General features: G+C 40.4%; 1 protein-coding gene across 25 annotated transcripts in view; it reads right to left on the bottom strand.

Annotated features, from left to right (window-relative positions):
• Window positions 1-2,064: 2,064 nt before the first annotated feature.
• The window catches only part of rims1b (regulating synaptic membrane exocytosis 1b), a 55,979-nt gene continuing 39,987 nt past the window's right edge, over window positions 2,065-18,056 (bottom strand). For 11 of the 25 annotated variants that reach the window (XM_031871470.1, XM_031871479.1, XM_031871476.1 and 8 more), the window contains 14 exons: window positions 17,897-17,986; window positions 16,730-16,807; window positions 16,143-16,208; window positions 14,278-14,391; window positions 13,638-13,744; window positions 12,628-12,731; window positions 12,360-12,520; window positions 11,976-12,128; window positions 8,218-8,435; window positions 5,378-5,522; window positions 4,619-4,731; window positions 3,848-3,949; window positions 3,443-3,582; window positions 2,065-3,313 (listed from right to left, as the gene is read on the bottom strand). In XM_031871470.1, the coding sequence (XP_031727330.1) occupies window positions 3,095-3,313; window positions 3,443-3,582; window positions 3,848-3,949; window positions 4,619-4,731; window positions 5,378-5,522; window positions 8,218-8,435; window positions 11,976-12,128; window positions 12,360-12,520; window positions 12,628-12,731; window positions 13,638-13,744; window positions 14,278-14,391; window positions 16,143-16,208; window positions 16,730-16,807; window positions 17,897-17,986 (1,810 nt within the window). In that variant the 3' untranslated portion in view covers window positions 2,065-3,094. The remainder of the gene's footprint in view (window positions 3,314-3,442; window positions 3,583-3,847; window positions 3,950-4,618; window positions 4,732-5,377; window positions 5,523-8,217; window positions 8,436-11,975; window positions 12,129-12,359; window positions 12,521-12,627; window positions 12,732-13,637; window positions 13,745-14,277; window positions 14,392-16,142; window positions 16,209-16,729; window positions 16,808-17,896; window positions 17,987-18,056) is intronic. The other 14 variants (XM_031871488.1, XM_031871492.1, XM_031871493.1 and 11 more) reach the window with 9 other exon arrangements.

The raw sequence follows: 18,056 nt of genomic DNA, 5'->3' as shown, positions 1-18,056 counted from the left end.
AGCCCAAAGTAAACTTGAATACCATTTCAACCCTTTGCTATTCAGAATGAACTCTGAACTAAAGAAGGGTGGAGGCTGGGGTGGAGGAGGCAAAGCTTTGCCAGTAGTATGGTGTGTAACAGCATTAGTGTATAAAGGATCAGTGTGGAGGAAGTCATATTTAAATGAACCTCGTTGAGGTGAGAGTGGGCTGTGATTGGTGTGTGGCCGATTGGAAGCGATGATTCAGTCGGCTGGCTGTCAGCTGGTTACAGCTGGGGGCGTATGACTTCCGTGTCCTGCATGAACTAACGCGATGCTTCATTTTTCGCTGAAAACAGCTGCCTGCTGCTGTTGGACACAAGGTCGATGAGAGCTGTGGGACTGAACCAAAACAATAAATGTGCAGGCTGTAAATCAAAACCCATTTAAAGTAAAGTGATAAATGTAAAATCTATGGTATGGTGGTCTTGTTTTTTTCAAAATAGGTTTTTCACTTTGATCTTTTGACATTATGTCAAACTTAGATGCAGGCTGAAAAAAATAATAAATAGTAAAAAAATGGATTTCTTTAGTGTCGAGATTTATGGGAGACACTGAAAAGGCGATTTGAGAGGCAGTTTTCTTCCACACATTCTTTTTATTTGTAAATAATAAAAATGAACTTTTTTTTTTAAATATAAAACATACACATCATTTGAGCCACATCTGTTATACAAACAAGTAATGTTGCAGTGAATGCTTTACTTTTTTTCTAATTCTCTTTTTGTTTCAGTGGAACACAGAAGTTGTAAACAATCAGCAATTTTTTTTTCCTGTTAATACTGACAAAGAAAAATAAAAAAAGGAAAAAAACCAGCTTCACCGGACGATGAAAAGAAAAGTCAACTCTTCTGAACATGGCCGGGGGGTTCAGACAGTGGGTTTGAAGCACAAAGTGTTCAGACGACAACTTTTAGAGTGGTGGTACACCTGTAGTTTTTGCAGCCAGTTTGTGGCCCAAGTCCATCGTCTTGTTTTGTCCCACTGCATGGTCCCTAATGACGTATTAATCGCTCCTCATTATATGACTTGGCCCCTTTGCAAATATCACTGAACCCAATGAAATTCCAGTGAATGGCTGTTGAGTATTTACAGTGTGTGACTCTCTGTGCATCTGCGTTTATTCTTTATATAACTTAACAGTTCATGTGTTAGCATATCTGAAATCATTATGTTGAAACATAATTCATATTTCCATATAAGTGGATCTGATTTGTAGATATTTATTTATACATCATCTCAGCCCCTTGGAGGTATATTCTGATGTGGAATAACAGTAGGAGGGGATGTGAGGTCTGCTCAGTTCTACTGTACATCTAGCAGAGGGTCTAGGAAAGACATCACCGTAATCTTGGGATTTAGTTTGAGAGACATTCAGCACCGGACTGAGGGATGTGGAATTGACTGCAGTTGTGTTCATATGTCTTTGTGTAATGGGAATGGCTTCGGTTTCTTGGTTTTATCTCTTTAATATTCAAGTACGAGCAAACTGTACAACTGCATGCAACATACAAGCGGCCCTACAGTATGTGGAACTAACACACGTATCTAGTTCAGCATCTTTTTTTCTGTATCTGTTTTGTTTTACAAAAATGTGCATGCAGCTTGGAACAGGTTCCAAAGTCATGCTGGCCCCGCAATTGTTCCTGCTGGGAGGAGTCTGCGGGCCGAACAGAGGATGAGCATTGGTGATGGTGTCCCAACAGATTAGTCTGATTGGTTACTTTCACATTCACAGAGATGCAGAAGCGAAACTGTGTGTGACTCTTATTTTTGACTGTTTATTTGTCTGTTTCGTAACAACTTGACTAAGAAATGAATGGAACCAGTGACAGGATTGTTGCTTTTTCTCTCTTTTTTTAACTACATGTTTTGTTTTTGTTTTTTTTCAAAAAGTTAAACTTTTTGTTGTAAAAAATCAAGCTCTTGTGCTTTTCTTTAAATTTTAAAATAATGTAAACTAAGGGTTGGATAAAAACGTGCTGGGGTGAGGGAATGCACTCCCCAAAAAATGTGAAAAATTAGACGGCCCTTGCTCTTGCGTTTACTTTTTTCGTATTTTGTACAGTGATGTTGAACCCTTGTGATATTTCAAAGTGACATAAATTGTATTTATTGGTCAACCTCCTGGGAGGCTTAATATACATCTATACAAAGACGACTGGCCTGGACCTTTGCCAGTGGTGAAACGAGGAAAACAACGCTGCACGCAAATCTCACTGTCAACTGTAAAAATCTAAGCTGTGTCATCATCACTAGTCCCCCCCCCTGCATAACACTTGCAGACATTTAATCGTTTTTTATCTCTTGTGTTTTGTTTTTTCTCTCCATGCACACACCAGACTGACAACATTATCATGAGCATTTCACGTACTATAAAAACATTTTGTGCCGGTAGTAACAAAGGGAAAAGAAATGGACGAGAAAGCAAACACGCTAAAACAGTGTGGCTTCAGAACAGCCACGGTAAAAATACTGAAAAGAGGAGTTTTCAACAGAGAGAGGGACCAGTGATGCGGCTCCATGGTCTAGGCACCAGAAGAAGGCCCTGTGCTTCCAGACTGAATACCCACGCGCAAGCGCCCTGCTTGAAGGCAGGAGTGTCGGCAGTCTGTAGGGGTTCTGGAGGAGGCCACTGCAGAGAAGACTGCGCCACCTGCAGGTGTGGAGGGTGATTATCTCTGTCTCGAGTCCATACATTCCGATGCTTAACGTACATTTCTTTGCTATTGTTGATTCAGTTAAAAATCACCCTGCTTTATTTGATTCTCTGTCGTCTCCCGTCTCGAGAGCTACTTCTTGTTGTCTGTTGACAGCCCTGCTTCTTCAGCATACACAGAGAAAAAATATTTTCTTAATGGATATGAAACACTGAAATGTGGCGCTCCCTACAACAGACAAAATGAACCACGACAGGAGTGATTGTCAGATCTCAACAAAGCTTTCTGGTTGTGATGCTTCTGATTGTTGTTGTTGCTCTACATTTCCGCCATCTTTTTGTTTTTGTTAGTTTCTCTCTACAGTAGGTTTCATGAGTTTTTTACTTGTCGAGAGGTGTAGAGCTGTTGGTCCACTAGGATCGGACTCCAGGAGGTCCAGAGGAGCTGTCCAGTGACGACTGGGAAGCCCGTCGCGTTAGGGAGGCAAGTGTTGGATCGACCAACGATGACGGGGGGAACAACTTGTACCAGCCAATGACTGTGCTTGATAAGTCCAGCTCCTCCAATAGGATTTGTGCAACTCCCATGAAGCTTTTATGGTCCATGCGGCCGTAGTCGCCCCATACAATCACCTTAAGAACATATATTTTCTGTCAAATTACACAGCAGTCTAGTTCCTCCTACTATACAATATTTAATCATTATGAAGTTGGAATAAAACATTTACATTTTTGATGAAGATAAATATGGTGAGGGCTCACCTGTAAGACTTTACCCTGTGGGCTTTCCTCGAATAGCAGTGCTTGCTGGTACAGTGGGTCAAGTGTTTTCCGTGCAATCTTGGTTTTCTTTTTGGCTACGTACGCTCCATTATTTAGTAGATAGACCTTGACATATGGAGCTGAAGGCAGAGACAAAGCAATAAAAAAGCCATTAGTGGGGAACACAGCGACTCTCCAATATAATCTAGATCAGATCTCACAGCTGGTTGCATCATTATGGGAAGGGAAAGTACAGAGCAAGCTTTGGCTGGGTGTATTTACTGGATTTCACTGATTGTAGAGTGTATATACTATATCCTAATCTGAAGATTGCATGATTGATATATTGAGAGGGAGGGAGTGATTCGTTGCTTTCTGGTATCTCAAGGATGGTCAGGTTCTCACCAGGGAGGGATTTGGATCCTGGCTTTTGTACGAGTCCTCGAGCCCTGATAACTTCAACCTCCAGCTGACCCTTTTTCTCCATCATACCAATCTGGATGTCACCTGGGAAGCACAGAAAAGTGAAAAGAAGACTTGTCATATGAAAGCAAGAGATCAATGGTTGCCACAAGTATAACAAGTCAGAACAAATAAACAACACGGGCGGTAGTGACTGCACACTCAGCCCATAAAAACATGTGTGAAGAGATTTTTCTATTAACACAGATGAGATTAACAATATTATACAATATTAGTATATTGCATACTTGATATTTAATTATATTGCACTATATTATTACATCATCAATTATCTTGTACCGTTGCAGTATATAGTTACTAGTTACATATAGTACATATAATATAACATTACATTAAATACATATCTAATCTAATATTGTTATTATTATTATTGTTATTATTATATTTGAGTTCACCCAAATTTTCTGCCTGGGTATCAAAAGGCTCTTATCTTAACTTCAAACCAAAAATGAAATAATTAACAATTACTGTGTAAATAATAACATATAATCAATAGGAAATTGAAAAATAAAATCAAAGCTATATATGTATACTAAAATGAATATCCAAAATATATATTATAATGCAAAAGAATAGGAATAATTAATTAAGAAAAAAAAGATTAATGAATTATTAAAAAACATATACAAACAAACACATAAGAGAACATAAAAATACAAAATACAAAAGAGAAGCGTATCATCAGTATCTTACCTATTGCAGGAGTAGCCAGTGTTTGTCTTCCCACTAGCTGAGCCGGTCCCAAGCCATCCAGGAAATCACTGAACTGACTGCTGGCACCCACATTGACTCCCGAGAAGATCAAACTAACACAGAAAGCACACAAACATGAATTAATGATCACAACACAATGGCCAATTATCCCCACACAGTCAGAATACTTTGAGGATTCAGAACACATTTTGCTGCTTTCAGGAGAACCCTTTTGCTTCATTATTTAAAGCATGAAAAACAATCTCAAAAATTGCCCAAACAAGAGAATCCATCACAGAAAACACCAGGCCTGAATTTGATTCAGTCAAAACATGTGTTTTACCTTTGCCTAAATGAGCCCAGGTGCTTTTTTTCAATCTGTGCTCATTATATTACTGTTTACCGTCAGTCGCCTGACATATACATGCCGAGATTTGTCAGTGTACGCCTGGATATAATCCACAACATGCTGGCATACAAACATACAACATGTCACATCCACGACATTTTATTCAGGGTGGTTTAGTTGGGTGTGACAGCAGCTACAGTAACTTTAACGGTGTAGCATTTGCTGTTTGAAACTAATGAAAAAAAATATATATAAACATTGCAGCCTGAAAACACAGGTGGAAATATAACAGATATAATTACACTATCATTTGGAATTCTCCTTTAAGAGAGAAAAATGATAAGGGAGGGAGTTTGGTATAGAGTGTGTGTAGATGGTTGATTAAAGAAGGAAGTGGTTGGTTTACTGACTTCCCCTCAGAGTTGCAGCTGTTCATGCTGCCATTGTTGGACTCTCTGCTGGGCTGGCGGCTCATGTTCCTGGTCAGCTCTACTGCCATGCCGGTCTCTGTGCTCCTTTGGATAGGTGCACCCTTCTCCTTCTTACTCTTCCCTTCTGGATAAAAGAGTACAGACAGGATTCGTCACAATGTTGTAGTCAGAGGTGTTGTAGTTATTTTTCACCTTTATTAAATATATATAAAATGTGCAGATGTGTCTCATGCTCATTCCGTTTACAGTAGAAGGAGGGTACATGAAGGTACAAGTCTGTTGAAAAACAGCGTTGATGAAATCAGTTATACCTAAAATTCAAAAGATGAATCTATTGTTAACGCTTGACAGCAACTATTTTTCCTTAAAGATCTGTTTGAAAACCCTCAAAAGACAACACTATGATTCAAGTCGAATTCTTAAAGGGACAGTGTGTAAGATTGGGCGGCCACGGTGTGGGGTCAGATTGCACGTTGCTCAAGGTTGCAGTTTCACAAGGGTGTTGACAAACTACAGTGGCCTTCAGGTAACATAAAAACCCAAAAGGCTCTCTCTAGAGCCAGTGTATGGTTTGTCTGTTCTGGGCTACTGTAGAAACATGCCAGTGAACCTGTAAAGAGGACCCGCTCCCTATGTAGATATGAAGGCCTCATTCTAATGTAATGAAAACACAACAATTCTAAGTTTCAGGTGACTAAACACTAATGAAAACATATTTATGAATATCATAATTTATTTCTGCTAATAGATCCCATATAGGTCCTTCAAAGGGAAATGTCACCACCTCTTATGTGGATGTCCAATCAGTATTGATGGTACATGTAGTCAATTTAAGCAATAAACTCCTCAGTGGGTGCTATCTTATATTATATTATATAGACAAAATCCAAGCTCAAGTAGCAGCCTGTAGTTCTTCTTTGCATCTAACTATGTTACTGTCACATCAAATGACGGCACTGGATGCAGGAAATACAACAGATTTTTTCAGCTTACTCCGTCAATATAGCACACACTGCCAATTGACTACATTTACCATCAACACTGATTGGACTTCCACACCAAAGGTGGCAAATTTCCTCTCTATTTTGGGAAATACGCTTATTCGCTTTCTTGCCAACAGTTAGATGAAAAGATCATTACCACGCCCACATCTTTATGCTAAATAATATTCTAAACTAAGCCAGCTGAAAAATGTCAAATGTCAAACGATTCTTTAAATCGTTTCACTACTGATACCCCAAAATGTGTTCATTTTAGAATAGAAAATCAGAGGTTTAAGAGAACTTTTGTGGGTATCCTGTCTTTAAGTGACATTTCTTTGATGGTTATTCTTTCAGACTTGAGAACATTCCTCCAGAGCCACACATTATACAGCTGTTTTCAGAGGCTGCATAGTGCCCCACATTACATTTAAACTGAACTCCATGTGTAAAATCAGTGCAGTGCCCCTTTAAACCCAACACAATTTTCCATCTAGAACATGACAAATCACAGGTTAAGAAGAAAGTTTTCCTTTAACCCATGTGATTAGGTAACAACAAAGATTGTAGGGAAATTGCCCATCTTCCAGAGCACATCACTAATGGGGCATAGCCTTTTTCATATCAAGCAATTCACTAGTGGAATGAAAAAGTAGAAAATGACATGGCAGCCTAGAGCTTCAGTTGAGGACATCATGATCTCTCTTTCTGAAGCACGGCCAAAGACACACCCATGTCCTGCTGAATATGGTAATCAGTAGTGAACAGGAAATTGTTGGGCAGAAAAACTACCCAAACAACAGCATGTGGCATCTTGGACTGGGATGCGTCCAACTTCCAACTCATAATATTGGTATGAATGGTGCAAAGAGAAAAATGTAGCTGCATTTCTGAGCCTCCCATCATCCCTTGTGTATTCTTAGCATGAGATGATTTTTTACATCCTTGAGCATAAGTCCCTTACCTGCTTTTTCTCTCATCTATCATGAAAAATAAATATTTTTTTTAAATGAAGTTTTATCTTTGCACTATCTCTACTTCCTCTCTCCCCTCTCTACATCAGGAGGAGAGGCCCCTTTAGGCTTAATGTTCTCTAAAAGCTTTTTATGTCTGCTACAAAGAAGGAGGAGTACAGTGTTTGGCTTTCATCATGAGTCTCAGTGGTAAAAGTGCATGCTGGAGTCAGACCAGCCAGACACTGTTTGGGGACTGGGAGCGAAGCTGCTCAGCCAAGATGTTCTGAAACATATTATTTGGTTGTTTTTCTTTATAAAAAGCACTAAGGCAGTAGAGGTTTGTCTTTTACACAACAAAAGGACACTTGCATTTTGTGGTGCTTCACTACAGTCTGCTCCTCAGGACAAAACTCCCCAGTTTGCATCTAGAAAGGGTAGAATTTCATTCCCCATCTATTTACTCCCCTGGTTTTCTGTTATGTGTCTACTTTTGACTATAAAAAATGGCATAAAATGCCTCCAGCTACATGAACTTGAACTACATGAAGTCGTTTGAAACCCCTGCTGTATATAGATGTAACATCACACAACAATTTCTGTACAACAGTATTTAAGAGGTGGGTGTAATGGGCGTCATTCAAACAAATGTGGCCACAAACAAACACCTCTTTGGGCCTAAATATAATCTCAATTACTTCTAAACTCGTCACTCAGACTCATACAGGTCAAAGTAGCTGTTGTCATCCCCCAATATAATGTACATTTCATCATAATATTTTCTGTTTATCCTATTTTAGGAGCAAATGTACCACATTCACATAACAAATAGCTCGTGGGATATACAGTCACCAGTGACTATTTCAGGGTTGCGATGGCAACTCACCTGGGCCGCTGATCTGTGAAGTGCTGCGACTGCGACGGTTGCCAACGATGGCCACCACCCGCGCGCTGAGGCTGGAGCGTCTCTTCTTACTGCCCCCACCCACCGTGCCCAGCGCTGTGTCTGATTGGCTGCCGTCAGTGCGCTCCTGGGTGTAGATCTCTCCGCTCACGCTGGAGCTCTTCAGCATGCTGCGGCCCACCGACGATCGCATCTGCCGACTTGAGAGAGAAGACGCTGAGTGACACTGTGATCTGGTGTAATGGAGAAGAGCTATTATCATGGTCTCTGTAACTTCTTCTGTACTGTACCTTCAAAAACAGGAGTATTGACAAGAAGTGGTGCATGATTGTAATATTTCAAACTACCTGTTATTGAGGAGTGAGGTTTAATTGCACAACAAGTGAATCAAATAACGGTATAAGCCTGGGATCCCAAAGATAAATGAGGATGACATATCCTAAATTACAAAAAATTTGAAATACAGATTTGCTTGTTTTGATGCAACACAATTGTGCTGTCATGTGGGCCAAGGAAAAGAGAGAGCAGCCTGTTTATGGTTAAATGTTCTAGCAGTCCAAAGCTGGTAATCATATCATGTACTAAAGTTCATTCTTCTCAAACGAGCCACTACACGCGGGCAGAAGCTGCCCAGCGATCGATGCTGCCTCCGAGGGGTTCGGATGAGCCATCGCATGTCCATCTCCTCAGAGGGGGTCAAAGTGCTGCAGGAGAGCCCAGCTATGCTGCCCCTATCACCCATAGCGCCTACTCCCAGTGGGCCCCTAACAGCCACAGTCCAGTGGTCCACGGGAACCAGTGAACAACTGGAAAGTGGGAGGGTGGTTTGAGGCCTCTCAACCGCCCCCTGCAGGGGGGTTAGAGAACGGCGTGCAGTAGCGGGAGAGGATGGGAGGGGAGGATCCAGGTCTGGAGGATGGAGGGGGTCCTGGCAGTCACAACACGGGATGCATGCAAGGAGGGATCGGAAGGATCTGAGACATGCAGAGGGGATTGCACAAACATACACAGAAAACAAGGGCCAAATATAATATAAATGACAAACAATATTTTACAAAATGTAAATGGATATATGTTACAATGTTGGATTTATGGGTAGCCTATCGAAAATGTTTAGCCATATCATATTTGTTGTTTTGCCTTTTTTGTATTTTAAGAAGGAATGTAACCAAACTAATACCCATGAAACTGTTGGATGGACATCAGCAGGAAAATGATGTTCCTGCTGATCCTGAAAATCAGTTTTTGTGGTTCAATTCTTAAAGGTCAACCTTTTGAAATACGTCTTTTCATCCAACATCAAGAGATCCTAAGTATATGCAAACCAATACAATGAAAGGCGGAAAATCTGAAGATTAATTTTACTCGATTTGAGCAAAAGTGCGAACATGAGCAGCGTTCAGTGAATTATATGAAATTGATGAGGAGCAGTAGATCAAAAATATTGGCATATCAAGCAGGGAAACAGGTTGAACAACATAGGTAATAGATGAAGACGTAAGAAGGGTACAAGTGATTCCTTCATCTGTATGTACTCAGTCACTTCTGTTATCCAACTGGCCTGAAGCAGATGTGAGTATCCACCGAATACAGATAATAATATGCGACTCTGAGTGAAAACAGACCCAAGGCCAGCCGTCCTTGTTCATCACTAGATTACCAATTCCTCTCTAAAAACAGGTCCCTTGTCTGAATTATAAATCAGCCACTTTAGTCCCTTTTCATAAATGGTTGCTGACTCCATTATCTGTTTTTTTACTGTTTGTGTGATGACAGCCTTAGAAAACAGGGTTATACTCGGGCATCCTCATACTTTTGCCCATATGTTTGTGATAGGGCTTGCTATTTTATTGATAAATATAACAATAAAAAAGAGAGACCCACTGTCTCTCTGTCTCTCTCTGCCCGCCTCTCTCTCTCTCACTTCTGACTCTAGAAAGTGTGTCAAAGGCTGTGGGGCTGTGCTTTTACAACGGTCTACTTGGATTGATCTGGGCTAAAGCCATTAAGACTGGGGCCCCCCTCTCTTCTCCTCCCACACCTCAATACATTAGCCAGCTAATACGCTGCACTACATCAACACTTGGCCCACTGACGACCACTGGGACAGGGTCGTTTGTCTATGTCAGCACACTGCTACTGGTCAGCCGGGGATGTGTGTGTGTGTGCATTTGTGTGTGTGCACATAAAGAGAACGCAGGGATCGTTTGTGAGTTTTTATTTATGTCTACCTTTTAATTATTTATTTTAGTTCGGTTTGACTTTTAGTTTTGCAAATGTTTCAAAGTTCTGGTTTTATTTAATTTTGAATTACAGTTTCATATTTTGTTTGCATTTTTTAAAGGTATGTGCTGTTTTAAATCGATATTCATTTATTAATATAGTCCTCGACAAATACAACGTTGTGAAGACTTCAGATTTGTACAATGTATTCTTGTTTTATGCTGCATGCAAATTTAAAAAATCTATGAGTAATTATATTCATAAAAAAAGAGTTTTCATTTAATTTCGTTTTTATCAACTCTTGTTAACATATCAATTTTCGTTAACAAAAGTGTTGTTTAACACTAAGGTGTTAAATAGAAACATAGAAATAAGTTTCTATGGCCATTCAGTGTGTTACCTCCACGTGGTTGGGGGACTTTAAAAATTGAATGGTTGTACAGAGACAGAGCACAATTAGGCCCCACCTACACCGGATGGGAAAACAACAAACTTGTGTGACGGTGCCTCCTTGTGACTTTCATCTGCTAGCACAAAGAGACACTGCTGTATGGTGGGATGCACTACCAACAGGAAAAACCGAAAAACTGAGCCTTTAAAGAACCAAAAGGGAGGCATCAGCAGGAAGAATGGGAAAACTGTGGGATCATGACACTGAGTATGACTAACGATATGTGTGCAGCAAGAATGTAGTCAAAATGTTACTTTATTACTTTATTTCTGTTAATTAAACTAAAGCATTTTGACAGAATGCAACTTGTGTTATAGTGGAATGTAGATGAATCAGAAAGCTATGCAGTATTATGTTTGCAAGTGCCTTAGTGGTTTTCAGATTATGTTGCGCTCTGTCTTTATGGTTCAAGTTAAAAACCTTGGATCCTACACTTCCCATAATGCAACATGATAGCATCTTCCATTAGATCCCAGTCTGTAATGCATGTTTTTTGTTAAAATGTGTAGTTCTCTGATGACATCATCAGGGTTGAGGAGGACTCTTCATGACAAATAAATTAATCATGTGTAAAATCGGTGGAGTGATAACTTTTAGAGCAGGTAAGTTAGTAATGATGATGCTCTAGAATGTGTGGATGTGTGACAAAGCACAAAATGAGACACTGGGTCCAACATTTAAGGAAATGCTTCCATTCAACCAGATATTCTCATGTTAATAACTGAAGGGACAACGTCTTTCAGCTGGAAGATCCAAGTTCAACCCCAGTGTCAGTGAGTATCTCCTCTGCTGAAGTGTCCTTGAGCAAGACTACAAGTTCAAGCTGACCTCTAACTTCCCTTTGAAGGCTGCAAGCAACATGAAAATACTACTTTTTCCTTAGAGAGATCAATAAGGAATTGTCTGTAATTGCTGCCATTACAAAGTTTTCGTTGTGTTTTGTAGTCTTAAAAAAATGGGGGATTTAGGGAATCTATCTTGGGGATCCAGATCAGGTTGTTCAGTAAGAAGATGGATTGTCTGCCATCATCAGTGAATTCACCATTTGTGATCTATTGATCTTTACCTGGACTCCCCCGTGTCTCCAGCTACAGTGTGTCTCCTGCGCTTCAACTCATCAGAGAATCGTCTCTTTCCTGCAGCCCTCCTCCTCTCCTCCTCTCCATTCACCCCCCACGAGATCCTCCTGTCCCTCCTCTCCTCCTCTAGTGATTTGGATCTGAGTTCAGTTTGTTTTGATTCCCACCATTCAGCGTATGTGTGTGTGTGTGAGGAGAGAGGAGATAGAGTATGCACAAGGACAGAAACATGCAGCAGTTGGCATGCAGGAATAAAACAGAAAGACACACAGTGATTAGCATGCATATAACACTGATATAACACTGACTGAAATCCACAGCACCTTCAACATCTTAACTGAACATATGACCAACATCCAATGAGGACTGACCTGAGTCGTCCTCCGGGTCGTTCTGATTGGATAGACATGTAGCTGGTGCTACTGAGACGGGAGGCACTGCTGGCTCGGGAGAGGGCCGACGCATCGCTCATATCGCTGTCTGACGATCTGGCCGACATGTTGTCGCTGCTACGCCTCTGTTCTGCGTACATCTACGGACAGAGACGAGGGGGGAATTAGACATATAGTACATATCATTTATCAAGTGCAAGAGACGGAGGAGAGGATCTGAAAACAACTGGGAAACTCAGATGCTGACCTCCCGTTTGGTCTTGAGGTCCGTCTCAGGGTCGTGGGAGGCTGAAGGCCGGTAGGAATGTACGTTCATCTGCAGCTGTCGGGCTCGCTCCTCTACTGCGAGGGCTGAGACAAAAGAGACAAAAACGATTAAGATATGAAGAATATCTTATGTTATATTAAAAAAAATAGAAAAACAAGGGAGAATAAATCAGAAACAGCAGTGTGTTCCCCATAAGAGAAACCTCAGGGAATATCTTGAAGATGCAGGATCTGGTTTCTGACACTAGATGGAGCATGATGTGCACTGATGGCACTCAAGTGACATAAAGAAAATTGTTTGTTTGTTACGTAAGTGGCGTTACTTGAGTACGTTAGTTCCGTAGGAGTAAAGTAAAATAAGTTAAAGTTTCACACAGGACATGAACAGCGGTCCCTTGGTTGAAAGTCCTGTTTGTTTGACCCATCCACCATATGCTGACTTTCTCACTCTTCATTCTATGTCAGTTGATCTGACCGTCGAATAATTACATTGGAATAAGTTAAAAGCCTGCTGCGTCTACGCTAAACGCTATCAGATGCCGAGAGACACTGATAAAGCCTTGATAGTTGAAGAGATGGGAGTGAGAATGGGTTGCTCTTCAAGATCACTTCAATTTAACCTTTTGCTCAAGGCCTTATCAATATTTTTGTATTTTAGTTTTGGGTGTAAGTGAACTTTCATTCACATACACTGCAATAGGAAATATACAGGGACACATTTAGAATGTTAACGTTTAAAACTCTGAAATGGTCGATGGGCTGCCCTACCCTAATCTGATTGGAGGAGCTTTTCAAGGCTAAATACATCCGACTACTCAAGGAGAAAAGAAAACCTCTTGCCTTATGTTTTTGGGAAATATTAAATTTAATAAAACAGAGAACTAAATGTATATTTTGTTATAATGTTATATGCTAACTTCACCCATTATGACTTTATTGTGTCCCCCAACTTTTTAAATCAAACCTACATCATCCTTGCGGACAACATACCTTGCTCTATACTGCTGCTTTTTGCAGGGAGCTGAGGCAGTTGCCTGCCCCTGCGACCTGATGAGAGCATCCCCGTTGGAGAAGAGGGGCTGCCATGAGGGTGTGCTCTGACAGACAGGAACATAAAGACACAAGAAGATAGCAGAAGAGGTATAAAAACATATCATCATAACTGTGTCCATCACTAACTGAAGTAAAGCCCGAAAACTGAATCACAGAGACAATAAACTGAAGCTCAGTAATGTAGGTCAAAGGTAGGCGAGGAATAGATCGGAATAAGTAAAGGAGCAGGAGATGTAAAGGAAGTGGCACTGAGTGTGTTTAAAGACAGTATGCACAGTATCTCAGTTTTTCTATATATCCCAGTTACTTTACTAGACTATACTATAAAATAAACATTACTATCCACAGCTCCATACCTGATGGAACCCCAAATTGACTACATAAACCACTGTTGAACAGTATAATACATTGACATGACTACCTCAGTTAACATGGTTGTTATAGTTCTTTCTTGGAATTAACTTAAACTTGATTTTGGCGTGATGTGATACTTGTGCATACAGTATTACCACACTCAGTGTGACATAGAGGAAATCAGCACACGGAGTGGAGGTGTAGTGCTGGCTGGAGCATGCACCTGTCTAGCCGTGGCGAGTTTGGGCAGGACCCAGCCAAGGCTGTCTGGCCAAAGGGCCTCAACGGGCCCCCTCTCCCCCTACTGCCCCTCAGGATAGAGGTGGGCTGGATACGGCTGCCATCAGCAAATAAAAAGAAATGAAAATATAAAACCTTATAAATAAAGCAAAATATACAACACTTATTTTGTGTGCCATTTAGACTGTGCACAGGTCCATAATGATAAGTGTATGCAGAGAGCGTGCAACGGACGTTAAACTCAAACAATCATCGCTCAAATACAGCTGGGGCACTCTGCTTCAACATACTAGGAACTATCTTAAGTGCTTAGCTGAGCAAAATACAGTAATTATGTCAAAGATATTTTTTCTTAAGTTAACTTTGATTTGATTTAACTTTACTATCAGAATATTTCTCTAGAATCTGTTTTGCGTCCCAAGACGTACAATGTTTCACATACATAACAAAACACAACATTTAACCAAACAACAAAACAAAAGCCCACTACGAATCATATTACAGACATTACAAATAAGTGGATGAAGTGCAAAATATTTAATCACTCCCTTTTACATTCTTAAAACCTAAACTCTGATTTGACTCAAGCGTTTGACCCACAATCATTGAGCAGATCCATAGAAGTGGAGCCAGTCTAACTTTAAGCTGAACATAGAGACAACTGTACCATGCCCTGATTCCATACAGCACAACACTTATTAATGGTTGGAAAAACAAAACCAAGATCTGTTTGTTTGGTCGAAATGACCTCTCCTAAGAAAGTAAATGTGTCGTTGTACTTTGCAACAGATATAATCTATATGTGCACCATAAGATAAAGCAGCGTCCCCATAGATGCTTAAAATATTTAAAGTGGTTCAATCTGTGTGCTATTATTGACAGCAACAGGTGGAGGATAAGAGCTCAATGGAAGACCAAAAATAATTTTGTGTCTTCTTTGGATTAATAATTACAAAATCACTTCACCAATCTATCAGTACAATAATGATGAATACTCGCATTCTTTAGTGCCTAACAAACACAATAGTGCCGTATCATCTGAACACACAAAATAAATGTATTTGGAATATTAGTCTTCCAATTGTTTGCAAGTGTGAAGAGTAGATGTGAGCTCACACAACCCTATGGTGCTCCTGAGTTATTAACAAGTTTTAACTTTAAAGGTGTTAAATTACTATTTAACAATGTGAAGATAGAACAATGTCTACCTGAGCAGAGAATGAAATTGCTCTCCCTCTGTGTGTTGCAATCTGAGCTGTTTGTGCATGTGAGTCCTAGCGTGTGTGCCCCACTGGCTAGCTAATCGCTGCCACTCTGCACTGCTCGGTGGTTACAGCTGTGGAGTTGTAGTCGCGGAAGTGTAACCCTCCGGTTCCCCCAGGTAAGCACCGTCAGCACTGTTGTCTTTGTTGGCACTGTTAATGCTGTTAGCACTGTACGCTGTTGACTGACGACTTAGTTGCCATACTGAGAGCCATGTGAAGGCAATCCCTCAATCATAGATATATGCTCTGAATTTTGAATTTAGCACCTTTAAACATTTGTACTCTATTTGTAACAAATGAATGGTAATACTGAATCAGAAGAGGATTATTCTCCATTATGTTTCCAATGTGTTTCTGCATAGTGTTAAGAGGGAGCTTTTTTGGTTTTCAGCTATCATTCAAGGGCACATACTGCACAAGCCGTGACTTAAAAGAAGGAAAACAAATCAATAACCAGTCAATAACAACAACCAGTCACAGGCGGTAGATATCATCCCTCAGGGACGAAGAGAAAAAGCAGCAGTAATGAGAAGAGTTTGAATAAGGTGAGTCAGTGAAGGAATGAATGAATGAATGATCTTACCTGTCCCCTTCCAGGCTTCTTTTGCTGCCCCTGTGACAGTTTGGACTTGATGAATTGCTACACTGCCTGTTTTAGCAAACAGCAACCACAGAGAGAGGAGTAGTAGAGAGGAATAGAAAATAAAAAATAAAAATATGGAGAGTGACGACCCACAGAATGGCAAAAGTGAATACTGACTGATGTGTTTGATATAATGTAAAAAGCACAAGCTGAGACTTTATGGTTTGGTTTCTGTGGTTTGTAAAAGCAACAGAGCTGAGAATTGCACATTCCAGAAACATTTTCCCACCAGCAACAGTGTTACAGAAAAGAAAGCGTTTTAAAGCCAGAGAAGTGGGGGAAATTCAGAACGGGCGCACAGCAGAAAGGGCAGGTGGAGCAGAATAAAAGAGGGATTACACAGCTTTAGACAACAAATATTTACAGGGGAAAGGAACAGACACAAGATCTGTGCAACGCTATCATTTTAGATTGAGCGCTAAGCTACAGAATGGGCTTTGAAGGTACAAGCAGGCAAGCAGAGCTGCAGAGCTGTAGCGTATAGTGTTTTAAGAGCTGGGGACAGCAGCAGGAGGAAGGCCTGGTACCTGTCTTCCTCAGGGGCCACATGTTCTACTAAGATCCTGGGGCTTGGGGGAGTCTTGCGGGGCAAAGAGTTGGAGCACCTAGAGGGGCGGAAGGGTGGAAGAGGAGCATCCCAAGGTTAGGAACACCGGGAGAGGTTGTTAGTGTGCGAAGGTCAAGGATTTGAAATTGTGAATTCTCTTTAAGTTTTATGGCACAATATCAGTCAAGCTTGACTTGACTGATGGCACATTTAAGGTTATGTTAAAAATCTGAGCATCACAAGCACTAACTGCACAAAGCAACCCTGTCTTTTAAAAACTACGTTCCGTTATAACATAACTTCATTATCAATTACTTTTCGAGGGAAACATATCTTCTCCTGGATTAAAGGCAGTGGTTAAACGTGGTTAAAGTTGTAAAACTTAAACAAAACAACTTGGCTAGGTTTAGTAAAAGATCCTGGCTTGGGTTTAAATAAGTATGCCTGTTACATAACTAAAGTTACATACACAAGTTAAGTTATATACGTTACACGGGACACATCAAAAACAAATGTAATCCAGGAGAAAATGTGTTTTTCTTGACATGTAATTCACAATGCAGTTTTGTTATCTGAGAAGACAATTTTACTGAGACTGGCTGGTACAAAGTGGTAAATGTACTGGAAATGAATTAATGTTGTTTATCTATTTATCTTAAGAAATAGTGTGACATTTTGGGAAATACATTTTATATCTTTCTTGCTGAAAGGCAAATGAAACAAGGAAACAGTTAGCTTAGCATAAAAATAATTACAAAGCAGAGCCAGACTCATCAATATTTGTGCTAAGCTAAGCTAAATGTCTTAGTTAGCTTAGTTAAAGCTGCAGCTTTACCGTACTTAACATCTTCTCATCTAACTACTTCCAAATTCAAACAGCAGGTAAATGTTCTCCAATGGAAGTGTGCAATGCAAATTCCTTTATGTGTGAAAGGGACACATGACATGAACTTGCGGGAAAACATGCAGCATCCTAAACCCAAAATGTTGAATGATTCAATCATGCAGTCCAGAAAAACAAAAAAAAAGCAGCGTCTATAATCCCCGTTTCTGTATTTATCTGTTAAACAAAATATCAGAATCTTGTGCAAATTAAAGTCACATGATTCATGACCCGCATTCAAAAAGTGTGGATTTCTTTTTATACCTGTCTCTGTCAGGGGAGTGAAAGTTGGTGTCTGGTCTCAGACAAGTGGTGCTGGCACTCCTCACTCTGTCCAACGGCGGCTGCAGGTCGCTGCACCACCACAACATGGCAGCAGAGAGAGAGAGAGAGAGAGAGAGAGAGAGAGAGAGAGAGAGAGAGA

This window comes from Anarrhichthys ocellatus, unplaced genomic scaffold (assembly GCF_004355925.1).
Source record: "Anarrhichthys ocellatus isolate YVR2014 unplaced genomic scaffold, GSC_Weel_1.0 scaffold58, whole genome shotgun sequence".
Lineage (NCBI taxonomy): Eukaryota > Metazoa > Chordata > Actinopteri > Perciformes > Anarhichadidae > Anarrhichthys > Anarrhichthys ocellatus.
This window is presented reverse-complemented; position numbering and strand designations above follow the sequence as displayed.